General features: G+C 47.2%; 4 protein-coding genes across 10 annotated transcripts; 2 read left to right on the forward strand and 2 right to left on the reverse strand.

Annotated features, from left to right (window-relative positions):
• Positions 1–321: 321 nt before the first annotated feature.
• pfas (phosphoribosylformylglycinamidine synthase) lies at positions 322–10,284 on the forward strand. 3 transcript variants are annotated; one of them, XM_057039017.1, is made up of 28 exons: positions 322–515; positions 1,837–1,959; positions 2,073–2,208; positions 2,367–2,472; positions 2,610–2,808; positions 3,800–3,905; positions 3,991–4,131; positions 4,249–4,373; positions 4,450–4,578; positions 4,657–4,794; positions 4,927–5,055; positions 5,145–5,218; positions 5,289–5,445; positions 5,797–5,858; positions 5,951–6,112; positions 6,191–6,427; positions 6,497–6,727; positions 6,823–7,003; positions 7,086–7,169; positions 7,415–7,570; positions 7,743–7,862; positions 7,949–8,094; positions 8,168–8,375; positions 8,548–8,639; positions 8,753–8,867; positions 8,952–9,104; positions 9,203–9,343; positions 9,807–10,284. In XM_057039017.1, the coding sequence occupies exons 1-28, from the start codon at positions 350–352 to the stop codon at positions 10,115–10,117; spliced, it is 4,128 nt and encodes a 1,375-aa protein (XP_056894997.1). In that variant the 5' UTR covers positions 322–349; the 3' UTR covers positions 10,118–10,284. The 3 variants fall into 3 exon arrangements, with proteins under 3 accessions (XP_056894997.1, XP_056894998.1, XP_056894999.1); XM_057039018.1 differs by having other exon boundaries at positions 8,551–8,639; XM_057039019.1 differs by lacking the exons at positions 322–515; positions 1,837–1,959; positions 2,073–2,208; positions 2,367–2,472; positions 2,610–2,808 and adding an exon at positions 2,865–2,943.
• A 62-nt stretch (positions 10,285–10,346) lies between these two features.
• Positions 10,347–14,786, reverse strand: si:dkey-183n20.15 (RING-HC_RNF170 domain-containing protein). Of its 3 annotated transcripts, XM_057039142.1 has the most exons (8): positions 14,384–14,786; positions 13,365–13,428; positions 12,696–12,804; positions 12,193–12,289; positions 11,959–12,082; positions 11,347–11,420; positions 11,165–11,275; positions 10,347–11,075 (listed from the first exon to the last, which is right to left on the reverse strand). In XM_057039142.1, the coding sequence occupies exons 3-8, from the start codon at positions 12,725–12,727 to the stop codon at positions 10,740–10,742; spliced, it is 774 nt and encodes a 257-aa protein (XP_056895122.1). In that variant the 5' UTR covers positions 12,728–12,804; positions 13,365–13,428; positions 14,384–14,786; the 3' UTR covers positions 10,347–10,739. The 3 variants fall into 3 exon arrangements, with proteins under 3 accessions (XP_056895122.1, XP_056895123.1, XP_056895120.1); XM_057039143.1 differs by lacking the exon at positions 13,365–13,428; XM_057039140.1 differs by having other exon boundaries at positions 12,696–13,428; positions 14,384–14,785.
• Positions 14,088–21,395, forward strand: hook1 (hook microtubule-tethering protein 1). 2 transcript variants are annotated; one of them, XM_057039050.1, is made up of 22 exons: positions 14,088–14,308; positions 15,150–15,235; positions 15,345–15,417; positions 15,632–15,682; positions 15,929–16,061; positions 16,196–16,263; positions 16,333–16,395; positions 16,499–16,582; positions 17,541–17,704; positions 17,779–17,919; positions 18,048–18,249; positions 18,535–18,645; positions 18,734–18,821; positions 19,034–19,088; positions 19,171–19,311; positions 19,401–19,488; positions 19,585–19,616; positions 19,698–19,771; positions 19,878–19,978; positions 20,059–20,160; positions 20,234–20,302; positions 20,377–21,395. In XM_057039050.1, exons 1-22 carry the CDS (start codon positions 14,264–14,266, stop codon positions 20,527–20,529), a joined length of 2,124 nt encoding a protein of 707 aa, XP_056895030.1. In that variant the 5' UTR covers positions 14,088–14,263; the 3' UTR covers positions 20,530–21,395. The 2 variants fall into 2 exon arrangements, with proteins under 2 accessions (XP_056895030.1, XP_056895029.1); XM_057039049.1 differs by having other exon boundaries at positions 18,734–18,820; positions 19,021–19,088.
• Positions 21,396–21,698: 303 nt separating this feature from the next.
• On the reverse strand, positions 21,699–24,331 carry LOC130529140 (cytochrome P450 2J1-like). 2 transcript variants are annotated; one of them, XM_057039097.1, is made up of 9 exons: positions 24,106–24,331; positions 23,440–23,605; positions 23,224–23,376; positions 23,001–23,161; positions 22,745–22,918; positions 22,533–22,671; positions 22,261–22,448; positions 22,071–22,174; positions 21,699–21,949 (listed from the first exon to the last, which is right to left on the reverse strand). In XM_057039097.1, the coding sequence occupies exons 1-9, from the start codon at positions 24,328–24,330 to the stop codon at positions 21,928–21,930; spliced, it is 1,332 nt and encodes a 443-aa protein (XP_056895077.1). In that variant the 5' UTR covers position 24,331; the 3' UTR covers positions 21,699–21,927. The 2 variants fall into 2 exon arrangements, with proteins under 2 accessions (XP_056895077.1, XP_056895076.1); XM_057039096.1 differs by having other exon boundaries at positions 22,033–22,174; positions 24,106–24,330.
• Positions 24,332–24,568: the final 237 nt, after the last annotated feature.

The following is a 24,568-nucleotide window of genomic DNA, read 5'->3' on the forward strand; positions in this document are numbered from 1 at the left end:
TTTATCATTCACACTTGTTCAAAACTTTCAAATTCTACACAATTAACATATGCTAGTGTCAAAAAAGCCTGTAAAAAATCTCTAAAAAACAATCTTTCAATGAACTAGTGTTTAATACAGCTGTGTATCTTATTGGAACCACTGCACTTGGATCTGTGGCGTCAGAAAGTAGCATAGTTCCCAAAATCTACAGTAAATCCTAAAACAACTGCGCTGGCCGGAAGCATTGGCACAATAAATCAGACAATTGTAAATTAAACAAATTAATTAAACAACTGCCCAGTCCAGTACTGGGGTGTTTTAATGGAAATGGAGGCTCGTTATAGTTGTAGAGGGTTGGGTTGTGCGCATGCGCAGAGCGTCGCCAGTCTCCCATGTGAGTCCGGTGGTCTCATGCTGGTCTGACTCTAACCGCACCAGTTCACCCAGTAAGGACAGAAGTTTCTCCAGCATCACTGCGGAACTGACGGGACACCCAAGGTTTTCTTTTGGAACAACCACTGAAATTGCTACACGTAAGTTGAATAAACTTCGCTAGCCATCTGCTAACCCGTTAGCATTTAGCATCCGCAAAAGTAACGTTGCAAACTTAAAATTCCCAGTGGAATAAAAGTTACTGTCAGAAAAGATGCATTCTTATTGCTGTGCTTCAGTCACAGCTATATAACAGTGGGTTTTGTTGCAATGCGTGCGTTGCTTCTTTTTAACGTGTTGTGATCACTATTTCATTATTATATTTCAGGGCGAAAACTTAAAGGCTTGAGTGCAAATGTTGCTTTTGATTTGAGTTAGACTGTACAAATGAATGGAAGTTAAGTTTTACAACTTGATGAAGTTGTAAAACGCACCGTTTTGTGTCTTTAACCCTTTTATAGATATTGATGATTAAGACATCTGAACACTGACCGTCGGGATACTAATCAAGAGTATTTCTAACAGAAGGCTCCTGACCTTGCAGAGTGTGTGTGTGTGTGTGTGTGTGTGTGTGTGTGTGTGTGTGTGTGTGTGTGTGTGAGTGAGACAGAGAGACAGACAGACAGAGATCTGCTGCCAGCACAAGATCAATAATCTCATTGTCAGAGGCCTCAGTGTGTGTTTGCACTTTGGAGTCAAATCCAGGAATCCTGTTGCATTCAAATGTAGCTGAATTCATACTGATGAATACAATTCATCATACTTGTTTTTAATCTGAATATTGAATTGCTTGATATCAAATCCAGAAATGTTTTTAAAGTTGAATAAAACTGTCAACTAAATGCCGCAATAATGCATTTAAGTGCTTTTGAATAAGAATTGGTGACAGCAGATAATTAACAACCTCAATATAATAGTTACTATTATTACTGTCATGATCAGTAGTACAATTGTGTGTTTTTCTTTTGCTGTCGTTTGCATCCTGATGTGGTGCGAGGGTTTAACCAATGAATAAAAAGCCTGCAAAAATGGAGGATAGTCATTAATATAATTCATCCAACTTGACTGATAAGACCTGATAGCATCCCAGAATTATTTAATGTGCACAATGTCACCCTCTCTTCACTGTTTTAAATAGTATGTTGTGATTTGCTGCTGTGTCCTGTGATATGATATAAATCGATCTGATCCGATCAGCTAAAAACCGACCTCGTCACGTGTCCCTACTCATCACATTTTCAGCCAGTCTTGACCTCTGACCTCTGCCTTATTGACCCATTGCTTCACAGTATGCTCTTATCAAGTCAGGGTTTAATCAATATCATCAATAATGGAACGTGCGGTTTGTCATCTCTGGATGATTATAATAAATCTGTGATCTGTGGGTCTTTACGCTGGATTTATCGTCCGTCTGTCCCTCAGTCATGGCTGTAGTGCGGTTCTACAGTGATGAAGTTGTGGACTGGAGAGCCTTACAGAGGGCAGCCAAGCTCTACCCGCAGCTGTCAGTCACCACTGAGCTGTGCTACAACGTGGAGCTGACAGGTGAGCACGAAGCTCCAGAGGTTTCGAAAGAGGCGGACACGCCACCTGCAGCTCACGACCATCTGTCTGTCCTGCCACGTTGTGTCTCTGTCCGTCCCACTGCCCCCCTGCAGGCTGCAGCAGTCTCAGTGCAGAGCAGAAGGACGTTCTCCTCTGGTTGTTTCGCCCGCCGCTGCAGGAAGAGCCGCTGTCCGAGACGCCGAAGCTGACAGAGGGCAGCGGGGAGAAGCTGGTGGAGATCGGACCCAGGTACCGTTACGCCCAGGCAGTCTGACAACTGGCGCTGCCTCAGCACTTGTCCTGTTTGTCCTGTTGCCTGTGACTTTTATCTAACATATTTGCATACTGGAGCATAATCTATCACGTTACTTCACAAAGTAAGTTTTCCTCGTGTCGTTTCTCCCCAGGTTGAACTTCTCCACTGCCTGGTCCACCAACACCGTCTCCATCTGCCAGAGCGCCGGCCTCGCCAACATCACCCGGGTGGAACTGTCTCGCAGGTTTCTGATCAAGGTTTGCACATGCAGGGCGGGGACGAATGTACCCGAGTAGATTTACTCAGGTTCTGTACTGAGGGGGATTTTTTTCCAGCACTGGTTCCCACCTTCTGCTCTTTTCTGATGTGATCTGTCCATTTCTCTCCCTTGCAGCCTAAGAACGGAGAGAGCCTGAAGGACCTCGGCGGTGATGTTAAGGAGCTGATTGAATGCCTGTATGACAGCATGACTGAATGCGTCTATCAGCGCCCCATCACCTCCTTCGCTGTGGAGATGAAACCACAGCCGGTGTTTGAGGTGGACATTCTGGCTGAAGGCCGTGCGGCTCTGGAGAGAGCCAATCATGACCTGGGTGAGTCTGTGACTCTTTCTAAGCTGCCTCCTTGCCTCCTTTTCCTCTCCACAGTCTTTTCTCGTGTCCTGATGTGCTGTAACCTTCATCCCTCCTTTCTCTCCTTCCCTACCTCTGCTGGGTTCTGCGGTTCTTGTGAGTACACCGTGTCTGCTGCTCCACATATTCATGCCACATGACACTGTTCATTAGCCGGTTAGAGTCACAGGACAGCAGTGGTGCTGCTGATTATCTTACGCGTTCATGCTTGTGTGCCGTTAGTGTCTGAAGTCATGTGAGAGCACATTTTAAAAAACCCAGAAACGATCTGATGGTTTTTCTCTGACACCGCGACAGAAGCTGCACTCGTGTTTATGCTCCTAGCTTCATTCGTATTCTGAAGGCGTGGATGAGAATATCTCCGGCATGTACTTTGTAGGCCGTTCATGCTCAGCCGGGGAATTGAAGTGATAAATAAAACAGACCTCTGCATTATTTTCTGCAACATTACAGTATGTTAATTTCCCCCAAGGGCAGATTCTACTTTTGCTTCCCTTAATCCCTTAATGACTTTTATAAATTAAAGTATCTCAAATTCTTGTAGATTAAACCTTAAAGCGATGTGTCTTGGGCAATAAATGAATGCAGCGATGATGAAGTTAATTGACGTCATTAACGGTAAAATGAAAGTTCAAATGATGCCAATGGTGTTAAGTAAACAACCGGGTTTTGTACTTGTGCTGCTTTTGAAATGAAAAAACACTTGTTTGGTGTGTGTGTTCATTCTATATTTGTGGGGCCTTAAATTGGTTACAAAACTGTCAGGTTTGGTTTTCCTATTAATGTGTATTCAGTGGTAATTGGCATGAAGACCCCACAGATATAGCTAAGCAAATGTTGGTGTGTCATTTATTGAACTTTGGTAATGTCCGCTGTGTCTCTGAGCATGTGTGTGGCTTTCCCATCCATAGTGTGTGTGGAGGTGCCTCATTGTGTGTTGTCCTTCTCACAGGTTTGGCCTTTGACTCCTGGGATTTGGACTACTACACATCGATGTTCCAGAGGATTCAAAGGAACCCCACCAGTGTGGAGTGTTTCGACCTGGCCCAGTCCAATAGGTGAGGTGCATTAGGACTCTGGTTTGTGGCACAGTTGTGTATCCATCTCTGATTGGGTTCGGGTTCTGCCGTTCCCTGTTTGCAGCGAACACAGCCGTCACTGGTTCTTCCGGGGGCGGATGGAGATCGATGGGCAGGAGCAAAAGGAGACTCTCTTCGGTCTCATAATGGACACCCAGAGGCACAGCAACCAGAACAACGTTATCAAGTTCTGCGACAACAGCAGGTGAGGTCAGCGGCCGCCTTTAGCTGAGCGTTTCTGTGCTGCAGTACTCAGCTGGACGTGTGTGTGTGTGTGGTGTGTGTGTGTGGTGTGTGTGTGTGTGTGTGTGTGTGTGTCCAGTGCAATCAAAGGAGTAGAGCTGGAGTGTGTTTACCCAGAAGATCCATCCCAAGCCAGCGCTTATAAAACCAGGCGCACGCTGAGACACGTTATCTTCACCGCAGAGACTCACAACTTCCCAACAGGTCAGGACACCAAAAACATTCTTTCCTCGCTTGCGTTCTTCTACTCGTATAATCCACTCATCCCAAACGACCGTAGGCGTCGCTCCATTCAGCGGTGCCACCACAGGGACAGGAGGGCGCATCAGAGACGTGCAGAGCGCCGGGCAGGGAGCCCACGTCATTGCTGGCACTGCAGGATACTGCTTTGGCAACCTGCACATACCCGGTCTGCAGGAACAATCCAGGATTCTCTTCTCTGACCTTGTAAACGTATTAATAATCTGTCTGTTCTCCCTGACTCCAGGTTATGTTCTCCCCTGGGAGTCTTCAGGCGAAGGTTGGGAGTATCCGTCCAGCTTCGCACGGCCGCTGCAGGTGGCGATCGAGGCCAGCAATGGAGCCTCCGATTACGGCAACAAGTTTGGAGAGCCTGTTCTGTCAGGTCAGGAAGAATTCGAACGAAAAAAATGCCATTTGCAGTTTCTTCTATTCATTTCATGACATAATTAACTCTCAAAACTTGATTTTTAAATACGTTGCCAGACTAGTGCCGTGCTCTTCCACCCTCCTGCAGGTTTCGCCCGTTCGTTCGGCATGCGGCTGAAGAACGGAGAGCGGCGGGAGTGGATTAAGCCAATCATGTTCAGCGGCGGTCTCGGTTCCATCGAGGACGCTCACATAAAGAAAGAGGAAGCAGAGGCTGGTAACTATCCCAGTTCAGCGGGTTCAAATAAGGAGGCTATATTTACACACATTGATTGGTGACTCATAGCGACTCTCCTCCATCATCAGGAATGGAAGTGGTGAAGATCGGAGGGCCGGTGTACAGAATCGGCGTGGGAGGAGGAGCGGCCTCATCCGTGGAGGTCGGTGCGCCGCCAGAGCCGAAGCCAACAGTCACGTCACCTGGTGGTTAAACTCATTTATGTCTCGCAGGTCCAGGGCGACAACTCCAGCGACAGGGACCTGAACGCCGTGCAGAGGGGAGACGCTGAGATGGAGCAGAAGATGAATCGGGCTCTCAGGGCGTGTTTGGAAAGGAGCGGCGGGAACCCGATCTGCAGCATACACGATCAGGGGGCGGGAGGGAACGGTGGGAATATTTTTTTCTCAATTATTTAAAGCCGAGTTAATGAGTCAGTGGTTGAGATGATGAATCATAGTCAGGTTCTTTATTTAGTCCACCCGCCCGCAGATTCCCACACTCACACTAATGTTCCCACCATCACGGACGCTCGCACGTGTAACTCCGTACATATACTCAAGTACAGGACTGTTGTTGTCCTCTGTTGGAGTCCTTTTTTCTGCAACACTCTTGGCAGCAAACATTTTACTCATGAAAGCTGGATGAATGTGGTCTTAATTAGATGAGTGTTTTTTTGTGTTTGTTTCTGTTGTACAGCATGGTTCAGTTATTTAGACCCTAATCATTGTATATCTTCAGGGAACGTGTTGAAGGAACTCAGCGAACCAGCTGGAGCCATAATCTACTGCAGCCGATTCAAGGTAAACACTGAAGAGGACGTGTTCTGCTCTTTCTCCTTTTATCTTGTTGCCCTGTTCCTCTCCACTGTGTGTGTTCTTATTTTGACCTGCAGAAAGGTGACCCCACCCTGAGTGTGCTGGAGCTGTGGGGGGCTGAGTATCAGGAGAGCAACGCCCTGTTGCTCCGCTCATCTGACAGAGGCTTCCTGGAGAGGGTCTGTCGGAGGGAGAAGTGTCCCGTTGACTTTGTGGGAAGCGTCACGGGAGACGGGAAGGCAGGTTTCAGCCAGGCTCACCCGTGCACACCCACTGCACGCGCACTTCAAATCACAGCCGTGTTTTTCTTTGCCCAGATTGTGCTGGTGGATGATGAGGAGGATGGCGCCGGTCTCACAGACAGAGGGCGCTATCCTGTCGACCTGCAGCTGGAATGGGTTTTGGGAAAGATGCCACAGAAGGAGTTTAAAATGGTGCGCTTGGCCCCTAAGCTTCAGTCTTTGGTGTTTCCTGTTGGGCTGAGCGTCAGAGATGCTCTGGATAGAGTTCTACGTTTACCCGCGGTAGCATCCAAACGCTACCTGACAAACAAGGTGCGTGCTCCTCGTTTTTACGTCTTTGCATCTGCAGCACACGTGCAGACTCTTTGCCTTCCGTTCCAGGTCGACCGCTCTGTGACCGGATTAGTCGCCCAGCAACAGTGCGTCGGCCCCCTTCACACACCGTTGGCCGACGTGGCTGTCGTTGCTCTGTCGCCCTTCGGCCTGGAGGGAGCGGCCACTTCCATCGGGGAGCAGCCAGTTAAAGGCCTTGTGTGTCCTGCAGCCGGGGCCCGCATGGCCGTCGGAGAGGCTCTGACCAATTTGGTGTTTGCAAGAGTCACAGCTCTGAAGGTGAATGGGGGATGAGTGTGGACGAAACACAGATCAGCCCAGGAACTTCATGTTATATGCTGATTTTTGACTAACCTCCACCTCCTGCGCTGAAGGACGTGAAGTGCAGTGGGAACTGGATGTGGGCTGCCAAGCTGCCCGGAGAGGGCGCCTGTCTGTGGGATGCCTGCAAAGCCATGTGTGAGGTCATGGGCCAGTTGGGCGTGGCCATCGATGGCGGCAAGGACTCTCTGAGCATGGCTGCCAGAGTGGGGACGGAGACGGTGAAAGCTCCAGGTACCTTCTCTCTGTGTTTACACGCGTTGTGTGTTTTTTGTGGATGTTTCTTCAGTTAATGTGGTTTCTGTTCCTGGTTCAGGGGCTCTGGTTATTTCTGCCTACGCTGTCTGTCCTGACATCACAGCCACCGTCACACCGGATCTTGAGGATCCAGATGGCAAAGGTATTGCCCACACACACACAAACACACACACTGCTAAAAATGGGAATTTTAATCCAGGATTTGAATAATTAAAGAATACAACAATTGACAGAATGCTAAATGTAGCGAGCAGGTTTTCATAGACTTCATTTATAGAATAAATATGTTACTTGCTGGTATTTTCTTTTCTTATGACAGGCAATTAACAGTTGAGTAGAAACCTCAGAGTTGCAGCATTTCCATGGTAACAGTTTCTCTCATTGCAGGTGTGTTGTTGTGGGTCCCTGTAAGTCCAGGGTGTCACCGCCTCGGAGGGTCTGCTGTGGCTCAGTGCTACAGTCAGCTGGGAGACCGCTGCCCTGACATGGACCACCCAGAACTCTTGACCGCCTGTTTTAACACCACACAGTCGCTCGTACAAGGTTAGCGTGCACCCGCAGGGACGTTATAAAACTAGCTGGGATTAAAATGTGCAGGGTTGCTCCTTTTTTAAATTGTTTTGCTGTCCTTAAAATTGGGTTGTGAAATTGTTTTATTTGTTCTGGAAGGAAATCTAAGTAAACCTGTAAGACGTTGCCTTTGTTCCTCTATCAGACCGCCTGCTGAGCGCGGGACATGACGTCAGTGACGGAGGCCTTATTTGCTGCCTGCTGGAGATGGCGTTTGCAGGAAATCGCGGGATCGAGGTTGACTTGACCTCTGAGGGCGCTGGAGGTCCGTGAGCTGATTTTCCTTCATGCTTAGGAGGTCGCAGTCGGTTCCATTTGTGTTTGAAAGCTGTTCCATCTGTGCTTGTGCAGTCATGGAGCTGCTGTTCAGCGAGGAGCTCGGTTTGGTCCTGGAAGTGTCGCAGGTCCATGTTGAAACTGTGCGTCAGAGGTACTGCGACGCAGGAGTCGAGTGCCGTCGCATCGGCAGAACCTGCAACTTTGGGCCCGAGGCTCAGGTGAGACACAGGGCTCAGCGCGTGTCTCCAGCACTTTTCAAACCCATCTGGCATTAATATTTTTTGTGTTTAGGTCCGAGTCTGCGTGGATGGAGAGGAAGTGCTGAAAGGCCCGCTGCCGGACCTCAGATCATTATGGGAGGACACCAGTTTCCAACTGGAGCGCCTGCAGGCCAATGAGATGTGTGTTAAACAGGAAGAAGAAGGACTGGGCAAGAGAACCCAGCCCTACTTCAAACTGACCTTTGACCCCTGTGAAATACCTGGGATCAGCCAATTGGGTAAGACCAAATAGAATCATATTTACTGTTTTCAAAGCTTTAGGATGCTTTAATGTTTCTAGAAATATTATTGCTTGTAACATGGACATTTTGAAACGACTTTTACATGAATTTTCCACAAAATGTTCGCCTCTTTTCACATTTGAGCTGGTTGATGTGTGTCATATCTCAGTAGCAGGGCAGCCTCGTGTCGCTGTGATCAGAGAGGAGGGCAGTAACGGAGACCGTGAGATGTCTGTGTCACTCTACATGGCCGGTTTTGAGGTGACGCTTTCAGATTTGAACATTTTGGTCGATCCTAAGATTTATTGCAGCGATAATACAACACTTTGAACACACAAAAGGGATGTGATTGACTGTGTGTGGTGTGTGTGTAGGTGTGGGATGTCACTATGCAGGATTTGTGCTCTGGTTCTGCAACTCTGGACTCTTTTAAAGCGGTCGTGTTTGTTGGTGGATTCAGCTACGCAGACGTCCTGGGATCAGCTAAAGGCAAACAAGTCTTCATTGTCTCTGTTTTTCAAAATAGTTATAAATAGTTCAAAACCTTTAAACAGCCTTCATCCTTCCTCATAGGCTGGGCCACCAGTGTTACATTTAATCCCCTAGCTAAAGCGGAGTTCGAACGTTTCCGTAGGCGAGACGACACCCTGAGTCTGGGCGTGTGCAATGGCTGCCAGCTGCTGGCACTGCTAGGCTGGGTGGGCGAGGGCGCCGAGGACGGAGCAGGTCAATAAAACTTGACATTATAAAGAAATAAATCAATAAAAACCACAGGGTAGACAATGAAAAAACTGCTTTCCTGTGTTTTCTGTTTCCTCCCTTAGCTAACGAAGTGGTGCTGACCCATAATAAGTCTGGCAGGTTTGAGTCGCGGTTCGTCAGCGTTGGGATCCAGGAGTCTCCGTCCGTCTGGCTCAAAGGCATGGAGGGCTCCGCTCTGGGAGTCTGGGTGGCACATGGAGAAGGTAGAGTTTACAGGCGCCGTGTCGCATCCTTCACACAGCCTATCACGGTCACAGACGGGTCGGCATGAATGACAGACTGCATCACGATCACCCTGTTGTTCTGCTACAGAACGAGTGTGTTCAGCTGGGATGAGGAGTCATGTAGAATCATACCCCAGTGGAAGGCTGCTGGGAAGAACCCAGTAGATACCGGGGTACCGAACCCTTTGGCACAACCTGCATTTTACAAGTCTTTTGACATTTGGACTCTTTATTTAATGCAAAGGAAAGCTTTAATGTACTGTTAGTCTGAATGACTCTTAGAGATTGAATCATCATTGAAGACACAAAGGTCACTCTGAAGTATCGGTGCTTGTGTGGCCTCGTGCTGAATCATAAGTCTCAGATCACTGTGTTCTCTCCTGTGGACAGCAGCTGCTTTTAATATTGATTTCCCAATAACCCTTTTTTTTGTCCTACCCAGGTCTTGTGCAATTCCGGAACTCCCGGGCCGAGGAGCGCATTATTTCCCGTCATCTGGCCCCTCTCCGTTACCTTGACGACCAGGGTCGTCCCACTGAAGAGTACCCCCTGAACCCTAACGGCTCTCCGCGGGGCATAGCTGGGCTCTGCTCCGGGGACGGGAGGCACCTGGCCATGATGCCCCACCCAGAGCGCTGCACCTTGGGCTGGCAATGGGCCTGGGCTCCGAGGGACTTCAGATCTTCTCTGACACCATCACCGTGGTTACGCATTTTTAAAAACGCAGCCGCCTGGTGCCGTGAAGCAAAGTGACGGCACCCATACCTGCAACCATGCCTATTGTGGCCCGTGTTGGGTTAAATATGAACTGACACAGTCATTGCCTCATCTTTCAGCTCTTTACTTCCTGGCATAACTAGCTTGTTAATCAATAATGTGTTTACAATATGAATGATGAGTAAAATTGCTACCTTAAGACTCCCGTTGTCTCTTCTTACTTGGTTGGAGAAAGTTGCATAAGTCATATAAAATATGCCATCTATTATTAAAAATGTCACTACACAATAATCTTTATTTAACACATAAAAACAAACAAGTATTTACATGTGGGAGATCGCACCGTTACAGTACTGATATCTTTGAATTTGCTGCCTCCCTGGAGTAAAACTGACACTGCCCTGTACAGCGAGGGGAGGGGGATATATTTGCGCCTCGATTAAAATATCAATGTGGAAAGATTTAGAATTTTAGGGGGGGAGAGACGAAGTATGATGATCTTCTTTGAGTTACAGAAACTTAGGTCGGTAAACAAAGTCCACAGTCTAAAACGCTCAAATCTCAACGTGTCCTCTTGTCAATACTCTTATATTGACTAATCCAGGCAGTTGCAGCCAGATCAAAGAATCTGAACGAAGGTCCGTGATGAACAGCCCGTCTACACTGAACCCCCCAGCACCCCTCCCGAGCTGGCCTGCCGTCTTCCTCTCTCTGGCGCCATCTCCTGGTTGACGTTGATAACGCACATAAGGAGCAGAATGACCACCACCAGGTCATCCAGAACCCCAAGCAGTCCACAAAGAGAAGGGTCCGTTTCTAGAGGCTTTTCTGTGGAGGTGAGGGGCTCTAGGCACGGGGAGGACATGGACATCATGGCTCCCACACAACACAGGGCCACTCTGAAGACAAACAGCCACACAAGGCCTCCTATGGTGCCTAGTCCTCGCACCAGCAACTGCAGGAGGAGAGGGGCATCCCGCAGGTACTCTATTACCTGGAGAGCATGCACAGAACAAGTAAGGCGGAAGTCAGTTCTAGTTCGACAATAACTTCCTGAGTCATAGTTTATATTTCAGTACTGACCCTTCGGGGGGCTCCTGAATAGCGCTTGTTGTAGTCTGTTATTTCCCCGAGAACCTCCTTCGTCTGGCGGTCTGACCGACTCTCATTAAACAGATTACACATGAAGCTGACCTGGAGAACAGAAATGTTTTATCTCCGCACGCGTTCTTCTCCACTCTGTGTTTTCATACCTTCTCTCATACCTTCTGTCTGCACATAGGGCAGCTGATGGCGGCCAACCAGGACCCGTGTCTCCAGTAAGCGATCAGACAGGGAGCTGCAGAACCAACACACACAATGAGCATCTGCATTGTAAAGAATATTACACATGACTTGGTTTAATCATCTAATATACCTAATGTACAAACAATCCCAGGTCTACTTATTGTTTCTCCCTCTTTCACAAACAAAGCAAAGATAATTAGTCCCTCCAGAAAAGCAGTCGTGTCCCTGAAGGCAAGACGTGCTGACCTGCCTCAGAATGTGACTGATACCGGCAAGAAGCAGGTGATGCAACAGATAAGAGTGTCAGGCTGAGACAATCAGTAACTGAACTCTGAAAATCTTCGACCTCAAAACAAATTTAGGCTTTTATGTCAGCCACGTGAGCTCTTGGAGAACTCTTGTGAGTTCGTGCCAATATTTTGAATCTCGCAGCAGCTGATTTTGCCACTGTTGACCCAGGAATTTTTTAGACTAATTTCTGGACTTCCAAATTCAGTCTTGTATCAAAAACTACAGGAGCCCCTTTGGTGGAGGTTCCATGGAAGATGTGCCAGCGGAGATGAAAAGGTTTAATTATGTGAAGGCCGTACCACAGAACAAATGTCCACAGTTTGTCTGGACAGGAAAGACGGCTGTCTGCAGGCAGACTGGACAGTCTCGGCCGGTGGGGACACACGGGTGCGTCGATTCTGGATTCACAGAATTCAAGAGTTCCTGAAGAACAGAAGATGGTCACGTGAAGCAGAGGGATGTCAGTCTTACGGGCAGTAATAAACCAGCCATGCCTCATCGGAGAGGTCGACCCCGACTGTGGGAGCTCTCACCTTGTGGCAGCTTGTGTGCGATGATGCTGACTGCTCTGCCGGGCTCGCCACACACCTGGGCAGCCTGGCGCTGGTGTCGGAGGGATGGCGGTCCGGTCTGCAACGTGGCACAGCAGAGTCTCAGAGATTAACAGACACTAAAGAACCGCAGCTGCGAACGTGACCAGAGAGCCTCTCTGAGATGGATGAGACAGGAAATGATGTCATAAAATGGGACTTGTTGCCATCCAATGAGATTCACATCCAGGAAATAGTTTTCTAATAAACTGAAGTTGATTTTTGAATCAGATGAACAGATCAAGTCTTGCTCGGGTCAGAAAAGATCTGATAAGTTTGGTCCTGCTGATTCTAAAACAGTCCACGTGCCACAGGACGCGATGCAAATGAGTATATGTGATGAAAGCACACAATCCTAAAGTGCACACACACACACATACACACACACAAACAGCCATCAGACCACCAGTTAACGTAGGAATCGTATGGTAGGAAACAGGGCTCACCTGGACCGTGTGGAGCTGTGGTAGCGATGCATAATGGAGCCAAAGCAGCAGCTGACAGAATGCGACCGTCTCCCACAAGGAAGTTAAAGTGGTGCCTGACATCATCACGCTCCAAAATAAATCAGAGGGCGGCGTTAATGATTAACCAGCCGCAGGCTGGGACGTGGTTTACAGATAATGGAGTGGCGCCAGGGCAGCGGTGGTTTGGGAAAACTCAGAAAACCACATGTAGGACAACAGATTTTTTAAAAGTAAAATTATTTAAATAATTACATGTGAAAAAGCAATCCACTCTATTTAGTACAGTCAGAGGCCAACTATATCAGTCACATGACCTTACCGCTCATACTGTTTAATTAGGGTAGATCTAATCTTGTAGATCATTTACTCAGTGTTTATTCTGCCAGCAGCTCTTCTTCACATAACTGATTAAAAATATATCAATGATATTAAGCTCAAAAGCTTTAAAGAAACTTTAGTTAAGCTTACTCAGCAGGGATCTAAATGGGAAAATTTCACAACCCTTCATTGCTTGTAAAAGTACTCTGCAAATATTTACGCAGGCCCTTCAGATGGGAGGTACAGGGTCAAATGGGGGTTCAGGTCATCTAAAAATAGGAGGTGTGGGTCAGGATGAAAGAGATTAGAAGATAAAAGAGCAACGCTCACCCTTCCACTGTTCAGTCTCCATGTGGTTTAACGACAGTTCGCGGAAGAAAGCATTTCCGTTTAGCTGATTACAGGAAAATGGAAATAAATAGCAAAGTGGCGAGGGCAACGGTTTGGAAAGTCAGACAAATACACACACACATGCGCACACACTGGAGGAGCTAAATGTGAATGTCTAACAAGGGAGATTATTGTATTCAATAGAACTTTACTGTGACTTTTTATTGAATGTAACTTGACTTACACAGAAACCTATTAACACAGGAACTAGGTTAACACGAGGGTATGCAGGAACACTATAATTATGTGGCCTACTTAGCAACTCCCGGTAAAGACTGTAGAACTGGTTGTGGTGGCTGTGGTTTTTCTCTAAACATTTCAAATATTAAATTACTTGTCATGCACTATATACAGTACATTGTTGGGAACACAAATTAAAACTGCAGCATAACAACGAAAACAAAACTAAACGCTGTCGGCTAAAAATGAATGTCACTCATGAAATATGACGATAATCAGCCAATTTGTATAAAAAATATTCTGGATTTGCCTGCACAATGAAGGCGTAGACAAAAATGATTTATCGTTCTCTGATTGGCTGTAATCTGTATTGCAGACCTGTCAATCACCTAAAATCTCTACGCTGATTGGATACATCGAACAGCTCCGTTGCTCCACCTTAACTAAAGCCTCGAAGCAAAGACCTACAACGGGACTGCGCCATTCACGTACAGTTTAAGTTTTTTTTGTGACGTATCGCCCGTCAAATCTGGTAATTGTACGTAGTTGTCGTTAGACAGCTCCCTCCTGACAGCAGGTGAGGTCAAATGCAGAGGAAAAGAACGGAAGAGCTTTGCGGCAGGTGGATAATATTTCACTTTTAACATTCAAAAGAACAAATGGACGGTAGTCAGACTGCACTGGCCGACAGTCTTTTAATATGGGTGAGTTTCCTCTGCTTCGAGCGGTGACAGTGCGACGTTTTTATTAAAGGAAGCTGTGAAAGTGGCTTCGCTTACCTGTGTGTAGGTGGAGAACTCCGGCCGGAAAAGAGCCAAGATGATGAAGCCGATACGAACTAAACCTCTTAGTTTGAAAGCAGCGTCGTGCGTTCCGCAGAGCTGCTGTATTAGCTGCGGATTTCCAGCCGCTCCTGGGGGGAGCGAGTCCAGAGTTCGTAGCTAGGCTGACAGCAGCGAGGCTAATGCATTTAAAGTTAAAAGGCAGAAAACTCCTTCGGTTTGGCCAAACTGCTGACACATCACATATGCTAATCCTGTTAGCCAGGAGCTATTTATGCGTCGTCGCTCCTTATTAGAGCCATCGCCAGGGTTATATAACCGAGTAAAATGATTAAATGATTAATTCATCGCCAGGTAGCATTAATACACCTGCACCCCCCATCCCATCCCATCCCATCCCTTCCCTCCCTTCCCTTCCCTTCCCTTCCCTTCCCTTCCCTAGTGATGGATGTGATGGCTGGTGTGGATAAAAAGGCGACATGGTTTGTAATTGGATCCTTTTTGTGGTTGGGTCACTGTGCCTGGGTTAGATTTAAGAGGCTGAATGGAGTTGCATGTAATAAGTAGAGGAAGTGGGGACACAATGAATAACCAGCCATGTGCAGGGTCAGTGGACACCTGGAGGATTTTATATTGTCCTTTTGATTGACAGCTCGCTCTTATCACAGCATCTCTGTCAACTATTGCATCTACGCTGCCGTGCCTCTGTTTAATGGTGAATGGCCAGAATCAGCCTGATGTCCTCTTCACTTTCTTCCTTCAGCTTCAGACCTTCAGCCTTTCTGCACCCTGCAGCTCAGCGGAGGAACTGACCACTGGGGCAGCTATATCACAGGCCCTGCATCAAATGTGAGGCCCAGCACGGACGGGGACGTCGACTATCGTGTTGCATGATATCACTTTTTCTGTCTGGTCAGTCTGTGTTAACCTGTGGTTCCTGTTTCTGTTGGGGCTGCAGAGACCCAGCCTGGTTCAGCGAGAGCTGGCTCAGTCGTATCAAAACAGATGTTGAGGAGAACTGGAGACTGAAGGTACTGAGCTCATTGTTTCTGTCCTATTATTGGATCTGCTTGCCCTTTATTTCACCAGGTAAAATCAGTTAATGAGTGAGTAACAATAAGTGTCTTTCAGTTATGGTGTTTGTGTGTGACTATGTGTGTGTATGTGTGTATGTACATACATAAAAATGTGTGTACATTTGTTTTAAAAGAATATATTTTATTGACTTTGTTTAAATTTTGGCAGATGAACAACCTCAAGAAAATCCTTCAGCAAGTGCTTGATTATTATAATGAGGTAGGTTGCATCCGTCTGTTAAAGATTCTGTTTATTTTTTGCATTACGTCTCCTGTATTTGTTGAGTGGCTTAAATTAAAGATAAACAATAGACCCAAGCAGCCAAGTTATGGTGCACGATAGTGCCATTCACATGATGACACCTTGATAAGCTATTTATCTCCATCAGCCATCACAGTAAAACACGTCTCGGACGTTTTGACCAGATTTTAAAAATGAATCTTTTTCCTGCCCTTTGATCATCAGGTTTTAGTTCAGGATATCTCTCACTTGCCCTTGCCAGATGTGGCACTGGTGGCAGAACACGCAGAACCCACGGAGCTCGGGAGGCTGCTGCAGCTTGTATTGGGCTGTGCGGTCAAATGTGAACGGAAACAAGGTCTGTCGCTGCTTTGGCATTATACCCTATGGCTGAGTGTGTGTGCGTTTCCAATTAATGGAAACTAGCGAATTAGGACCTAGATCCTGAAGTGCGTTAAAAGATGTCCTGTCTGTCGCTGATGTTCGTCCTAGAATACATTCAGATCATCATGACTTTAGAGGAGGCGGTGCAGCATGTGGTCATGACAGCCATTCAGGAGGTGAGTCCCCCCTCAACGCTGAGTGAGACAGTCGGGATGTTTTAATGCTCATAGGTTGTTCCTCTCCAGCTCATGAGTAAAGAGAGCGTGGCCCAGTCTGGAGCAGAACCATCAGGAGATTTGGAACACCAGGTAATGAATAGTACTGGACACACTACCAGTCTGTTATAAGACTGTAAGATGCTTAAATCTGCACTAATCATTATGGATTTCTTCATCCTCTCCACACGTTCAGCTGAAAAAGGCCCTCGAGGACCTCGCCGAGCTTCTGGCAGAGAAGGAAGAGTTGTCCCAGCGGTGTCAAGAGCTGGACAGACAGGTGTATTTCACACACACGGATGCAGAAATCTACACTCCTGCCTCCACAGCTGTGTGGCAGCAGGCTCCTCCGCCGCCGCTCACACCTCCGTGTCAGCGTGTGCACACACAATGCAGTGATGCGGTATAAACAGGAGTTATGTAATTCACTGTGATGTTTGGACCTATTGTCTGGAGCTGCTGTGGCAGAAAGGCTGTGGAATCACAGTCTGGGACCTGCTGTGCCCACCAGCCAGTGGCTCACCCATAGAAACGGGGCCTCGATGAAAACTGTGCAGGCTAACTTTAGCTCAAGGTACTGATCACCTGCTCACCTGGACTCTTGACAGATTTGATTTATTCTGTTGCCAGTCTTCTGTTGCTGAAGGGAGGTAAGTCCCATGGTTGACCCTCTGACGGTACTAAACCCATCTAAACCAGCTGCTCCAGGGTTTGCGCTAACTCGGCTAACAGACGGCTCATACGGGATCCCCTTCAATGTAATTTGTGCGGTGTGTCTTAGCTTTTGTTTCATCTCAGGAAAGATCTGTCTGTTTTATCTGCAGCCTTCTTGTTTATGCTATCAATTATTTTATAATTGAGGACAACCAAACAATTGTCTTGTTTCTGAGGTTTTAATGGTTTGCTCTCCCAGCTTTTAAAAACCTCAGTAGTTTTATTGTTTGCGCCTGTCAGTGAAAGGACGGACTGATGTTGAATAACTAACAGTGTATTAACATGGTGGCTCAGACTGTGGCTGTGCTTTGCTTTCAGCATGTATTAACTCCACTGTCCGTTTTAACAGCCAGGGGAGGACACAGCACATTTTTAATGCTCTGATGTTTGCTAACTTGCATGAGCTACTTGACTTTGACTTCTCCCCGTTGAGTTTTTTAAAAAAAGTGATTATTTGGTTGGTGGATTAGACTGTCTCAGTTTGATCAAATAAAGTCCATGCTGACGTTGCTGCACCTGGACAGGTGGCCCTTCTTCATGAGGAACGGAACAGCTTATTAGCGGAGAATGACGTCTTAACTGATCGGGCCAATCAGCTGGACACATTCGAAGACCCGAGCACGCCGTCCGGGAGAAAACACAGCCACCTCCAGCAACAGGTAGAGTCGTTGCAGGAGGAGACCTTCAGGTTTGTCACTGGTGGACGTTCAGTGTCATGACCTTTTGAAAGCCAGAATGATTTTGTGAATTTGCCTGCTTTAGGCTGGAGGCTGCCAAGGATGACTACCGGATCCACTGTGAGGATTTGGAGAAGCAGCTGATAGAGGTTCAGCACCGGAATGACGAGCTGACCAGCCTGGCTGAAGAATCCCGAGCTCTCAAAGACGAACTGGACGTCTTGAGGTTTGTGATTTGAGGGTTTTGAGGGATATATTGTTGCAGATTTTCTTTTATGACATCATCGACGTAGATGCTGCATGTGTACGGTTCCCTGGGTGCGGTTGTCTTCATGTTGGGTTGCCGTTCTGTAGGAACTGCTCGGATCGGGTGGTGATGCTGGAGGCTTCCGTGGAAACCTACAAGCGTAAATTGGAGAATTTGGGTGATCTGAAAAGACAGATGAGGCTCCTGGAAGAAAATAACATGACCTACATGCAAAACACAGTCGGCCTGGAGGAAGAACTGCGCAAAGCCAACGCGGCTCGTGCGCAGCTCGAGACGTACAAGCGACAGGTGAGCCACACGCAGAGCAGAGTTAGAAAGCTGGGCCGCACCCCTGACAGGTGACTGAAACAAACAGGAAATTCAGGAAAACACCAGTATCTTCTCATTCCCCTAGTGAGCCACCTGTATGTTGCCTGTTTATGTTTAAACATGGTCTTCGCTAATTACAGTTTGTAGCCAGACCTTGCAAATAGTTTAATCCGTACTGTTAGAAGCATTTGAATATAAATGGAGACATTCACTTTGAACAGGCAGCAATAATGAAGATTGTAAATTTTGGATTCTGTCTGTCAGGTCCAAGAGCTGCACAAGAAGATGACGGAGGAGACGAGGCGGGCCGATAACCTGGCCTTTGAGATGAAGAAACTGGAGGAAAAGCACGAGACTGTGTTGAAGGAGAAAGAGGTGTGGGAGCATTTGAGGCGTCGAAAGCAGGAACTTTGATTTTCTTACGGCTGTGATGATCATGCGTCATCAAATATTTCTCTTTTAGAGGATCATCATGGAGAGAGAATCTCTGAAAGAGATCAATGAGGAGCTGAGATGCTCTCAGGCTCAGCAGCACCAGCTCTCACAAGCAGGTACCTCACAGAATAATCAATTCCAGTTTTAGAGTAAGGAATAAAATAAAAACAATTATGATGCAACCAAAACAGTGCCCCTTGATAGAGATGGATTTCTAACAAATAATAATAAAATAATGTCATGCAGACAGTAAAGACCTAACTTTTGTACATTTCTCTTGAATTGTTCTGCTTTAACGCTCTTTTTTTTTCTACTGGGATGCTTAAAGCGAGCAGTCCCAGCCACGATAACCTGGCAGCAGAGTTAATGCCCATCGAGTACAGGTGACTCACGCTGTTGCTGATTGTTCCGCTCCTGAAGTCTGTGTGGACGCTGATTTTTATTTCATTTTGTGGGATTGATCAGAGAGAAGTTCCTCAGGCTCCAGCATGAGAACAAGATGCTCAGAGTGCAGCAAGAGGAGTGTGAGAGGGAGAAGATCGCTGCACTAGAGGCCCAGCTGGAGGAAGCACACAAGGCCCAGAGTGAACTGGACACTGAGAACAGGTCAGACCGGCTCGTCTGTGGTCCTTACATTTCAGGATGTCCTCATTATCGTTTCTGACAAAGCATTGTTTTGGATCTCTTTGCTGTAGACTGAAACAAGAACGAGTCGGTGAGCTACAGAGGCAGGTTGAGGACCTGCAGAAGGCTTTGCAGAGTCAGGCCGTTAAGCCTGATGAGGTGAGTGAGTCACCATAACTGATGCAAACAGTCCCTTTTATTAAAATATATTAAAGTCGTTTGAAAATGTAATTTTGGCTTGATTTTTCCCTCCAGTCAAACCTGAAGAAGAAACTTGACGCACATAAGTATAAATTATGGGCTTGTAGTTCTTAAAGCAATACCCGTGTTCTCCAGTAGAGGGAGCTCAACAGCGTTTGTGCCTGCAGGTTTCAGCTGAACGAAGCCCAGGATGAAATCATGAAGAAGAAAGAGCTGCTGGAGGACCTTCAACACGACTCATGTATGTTTGTTGTGCTTCGGTCAAATAACGTTATCTGATATTTATATAACAACTCATCAGCACGCTGGAGCACAGCATGACAGAGGTGACTCTTGTTCTCCTGCAGCCTCGAAGGTGGACGAGCTGATGGCTGCTCTGAAGAAGAAAGATGATGACATGCGGGCCATGGAGGAGAGGTACAAAATGTACCTGGAGAAAGCTCGAAATGTGAGTGAGGCTTGTCTCGAGACGATTGCCAGTATTGATGACCGTAGAGTAACTCTGGGCTCCTTTCTTCCTTCTCGTAGGTGATCCGAGCTCTCGACCCTAAACTAAATCCAGCTACTGCAGAGATTCAGGTTTTGAGGAACCAGCTGGGAGAACGGGAAAAACAAATTGCCACCCTGGAAGTGAGTTTGAATTATCTTGCCTTGTTTATATTTCACTCGTGAACACAAACCTGAGTTGTGTGTGACTCCGCAGCGTCAGTGTGAGCAGGCCAGACTGAGAGAATACGAGGAGAAGATGATCGTCACGGCCTGGTACAACAAGGTACCCTGGGATCAACTGTTCTTCCTCTTTGTCCTCAGACCTTGTCTCACCGTCTTTGCTGTCTACACCCTCAGAGTCTGAACTTCCAGAAGCTGGCGATGGAATCCCGTCTGGGTGGCTGCCCCCCGGCCGGGCCCACCCAGTCCTTCCTGTCCCAGCAACGTCAAGTCGCTAATACACCCCGCCGGGGGCTTTCTGTCAACACATCAGCCACTACCTCCCAGTAGTTGTCCCAGCCTGATTCCCTGCTTCACCCTCCTTCACCTTTTCCCCACCGGAGAGCTCTTAAGTGACCTTAAACCCATTTGCTCCAGGTGACTGGTGAAGAGTCTTTTATCTGTTTGAGCTCAACCCAGCTGTACTCCTACTGTGATGTGAGCCAACCCCCCCCCCCATCACTTCACTGGATGGACAGCAGCTACATCCAGTCAAGGTGGGGTGTAATTAAACCAGGAATGAAACTGAATTATCTTCTGAATTGTGCCCTGAAGCAATCTTGAAAAGATCATTTCTTAATTTGGTGCTGGCACCAGCTGCTCTTTCCTGGTCGGTAAACTGGGAGGAACCCATTGCGCAAAGCTGTGAGAATGCTTTAAACAATTAGCAGAATCAATATTTGAGGTGCTGCGGTGACAAATCCTACACAAGCGATTCAGGACCGGCATGTGATCACTTCTCCTGCGGTTACTCCGCGGCGGCAGCACGCTCAGACATCAGGCCTTTCTAGTCACTCTCAGTCACGCCTAGAAAGTTGATCCAGATTTCAATCACAATCGAACACCAGCATCTGACCTGAATAATTGACGGCTCGCACTATCTGCAAATTGTACCTTTAGATGTTGCTGTTAGTGATGCTTTTACAGGTAATTGTACTTTTTCTGAGCAGGTTTAGTGTCTGTAAGCTCCTCATAAGGAGCAGCTGAGCTGTATTTTCCAAACTTGTGCGGATTGATCTGCATAATCTCTGTAGAATCAGCCTATGATTGTTGGGTGAGGAACACTAAGAATCATCATTAATTTAAAAAATAAATAATCTATGAACAATTTTAAATCATTTGGTTTTGTTGTTAATAAATCACTTTTTTTCTGTAAAGATTGGTGTAAAGGGTGTTTTATATCGTGTTGATCACAGGATCGCTGTTTCCATTCAGTCAGGCGTGGAGGTCAGCGGTGGCCCCGGCAAACTTTCAAGAATCCTCCTCCGGACGCGGCGCTCCAGGTTTTGGCCTGACTGGCTCAGTCCTTGCCGATTGTTGCATTAGGAAGCAGTCAGTATAGACGATGCTCGTGGGCAGGCAGAAACTCTCCCCACTGTTGCATCCCTGACCTCAACAATACCTTCATGACCAGAGAGCCTCTGCTCACTATGGTTCTCTCACCAAAAACCAGCCAGTCATTGTCAACTTTCCCTGATTTATTTCTTATCTTGGCTATCAAAGCGGTTGCGTACAGCAGGTGCGGTTAGGGGAGGTTAGCGGACTTGGGCATAGATCTTAAAGGGGTACGGCGTGCGAGTGGCCCCGGTGATGCCTTCGGTGCTCAGCTCAACTCTGTCCAGGGTGGAGAAATGAAACCTCTGACACAAACTGACGAAGAAGAGGAGCAGCTCCATTCTCGCCAGGCCTTCACCCAGACACGCACGCCTCCCTGCAAACACACGCCAAATCTCTTTACTGCCTGTCTTCCTTCACACACCCTTTTCTAGTGGCTTACAGGTTATTCCCAGGTACCTGCAGAGAAAGGCAAAAACGCCTCCCTCCTCACAAACTTTCCTTCAGCATCCAGGAAGTGTTCAGGGTTAAAGGTGTCTGGAGTCTCCCATTCGTTCTTATCGAACAGCACAGAGGTCAGGTTGGGCATCACAGAGGTCCCCTGAACACGGCACAGAAACTCCTGATCATATTTCTGACTGCTAACGTGTTGGACGCAGACCTACACGAGCTTCAAAATAAATGTACCTTTGGCAACAAGTAACCACCCAGGGTCGTGTCCTTGGTGGTCATCCGGAGTCCATTCAGAGGAACGATGTTCCCCATCCTCTGGATCTCGTGGATGACAGCATCCGTGTAGGGCAGGTTGGGTCTGTCCGCCATAGTGGGCTGGCGGGTCCGTCCGATGGTCCGGTCTATCTCGACCTGGACTTTCTCTGCGTGGTAAAAAGTCAGTTTTACCATCATTTTCCAATGAATTTTATTTTGCTGCGATGGATGGTGCATGTTTGTGCACCCACCCTGGATGTGGGGGTTCCTGATGAGGTAGATGAGCCCCCACTGCAGGGTCTTGGAGGTGGTTTCGCTGCCAGCCAGGAACAGATCCAGACAACACAGAACCAGGTTCCTCTCCTCAAATCCCAGCTGGTTGTTTCCGTTCTGAGGGAGACAAAAACAACCCGGTTTCAATCTTTCCTGTTGGAATATCGGGCTCGTGACTTTTACTACGCACTCCCTCCTCGATGAGAAAGGCGTCGATGTAATCTCGTGGGTTGCTGGGGTCCAAATCCGATTTATGCCTCTGGATCTCTCTCCAAATAAATCCCTGCAGAGATGAGGAGCTGCTGAAGATGCCGTTGTGAGGCCCCGGCAGGTGTTTCATCAGCGCTGGGAACGAATCGTACAGCTGTTTGAGGAACACGGGACCAGTCAATGATGTCCTGGACATTTTTCTGAGTGTAGAACATTAAACAGCCTTAATGTCTTACAAGAGCCCATATGGAGCCTTCCAGGTAGGCCATCTCTGTCAGGTGGTGCAGCATCCTCTGGAACATGTGGTCAGTGTAGTCGAAGCGCCTCCCAAACACTATCTGGCAGATGATGTTGGCCACGGCGTTGTTCAACAGGGGCACGGGGTCAAACGGCTCCCCTGGACAGAAACCGTCAGAGAGCAACTCAGGCGTGTGTTTATGCTCACGCGTCTACACCGACCTTTCTGCCTCTCCATGGCCTCCTGCAGGTGACGGCTCTCTTCGCAGATGCTCAGCTCCATGGAGCCGTTGGCCAGGCCGAAAGAGCGCAAGGTGGCCATGGCGAAGCGGCGCTGCTTCCTCCAAACGTGGCCGTTGCTGAAGAACAGACCAGCTGAGACAGGGAGAAACTGTCAGACGTGATCAGGCGTGGGGAGTAGACCAAAGGCTGCTTTACCAGAGTTTCCTGAGTATATCCTGGTCGCCATCGGGCTGTACGGCCGGTCCACAAAGCTGTCCGCCTGCGTCACGATGGCCTCCTTCACCATCTTCCATCCCGACACAAACACTGTTTTGTGTCTCCCCAGACGAATGCAGAAAACGCTCCCGTAAACATCAGCCAGCTGCGGACGCAGGAGCAGGAAACAAGAGCGCTGTTGTCGAGCATGTGACTCTGAAAGGACGCTTGGAATATTTCTCTGCTACCACAGCAACTTTTTGGGTTTTATCTTCAATTATACACAGAATAGAATAGAATAGAATAGAATTTTATTTGAACATGAAATAAAAGAAGGAAACAAAACCAACAACAATGAACATAAGACAACAACTCAAAGTAAAACAACAAAAAAAGACATAAAAGCATAAGAACATTAACACCTTTTAACATTCCAAAGGAGCATGAAGAAGATAGAGTTTTGACACTTTCTGCACAACGTTAGTTCAATATGTACTATAATATAGTATAAACTAGTAATGTGTATGTACAGTATATGTGTGTATATATATATATATGATAATGTCCTATATATTTTCTTCTTTCTATTCCTGCTTGCATTGAACTAATAAATTATTAATGGACTCCTAAAGACTTTAATATGTGTCGGTAACTCAATCATCTTACCTTTGTTAAATAAAGATGAGGCTGTTTAGCTTCAATATTGAAGATGTTTCCCAGCAGAGGGAGAGCCGGCGGTCCAGGCGGAAAGTTAGGCGGATCCTTCTGGCGCAAACTATACATTATTATCAGAAGAACGATCAAAACGGGGAGCAGAAACCCCGTCAGACGTAGCCACAAAACCAGGTCCCACAGCCACATTGTGAGGCAGAGGAATGGACTGGTCAGCATGACTGGTTCCATCATCACTATCCAGTCAGAGGGGCTGGTCCTCCGCTGACTCACCACATCTGTAAACACAGACACATGTGAGAGCGGAACAACCGAGGCTTTATTTACACCCAAACAGTGAAAAAAGATGTAAAGTTCTGTCTTTTTGAATACTCATCTGGAAGAGTCCAAAAGAGCAGATTAAACCTGTTGTATCGTAATATCGTAATTATTAGATCACACGTTCATTTACTCGAGG

Source organism: Takifugu flavidus, chromosome 7, assembly GCF_003711565.1.
Source record: "Takifugu flavidus isolate HTHZ2018 chromosome 7, ASM371156v2, whole genome shotgun sequence".
NCBI lineage: Eukaryota > Metazoa > Chordata > Actinopteri > Tetraodontiformes > Tetraodontidae > Takifugu > Takifugu flavidus.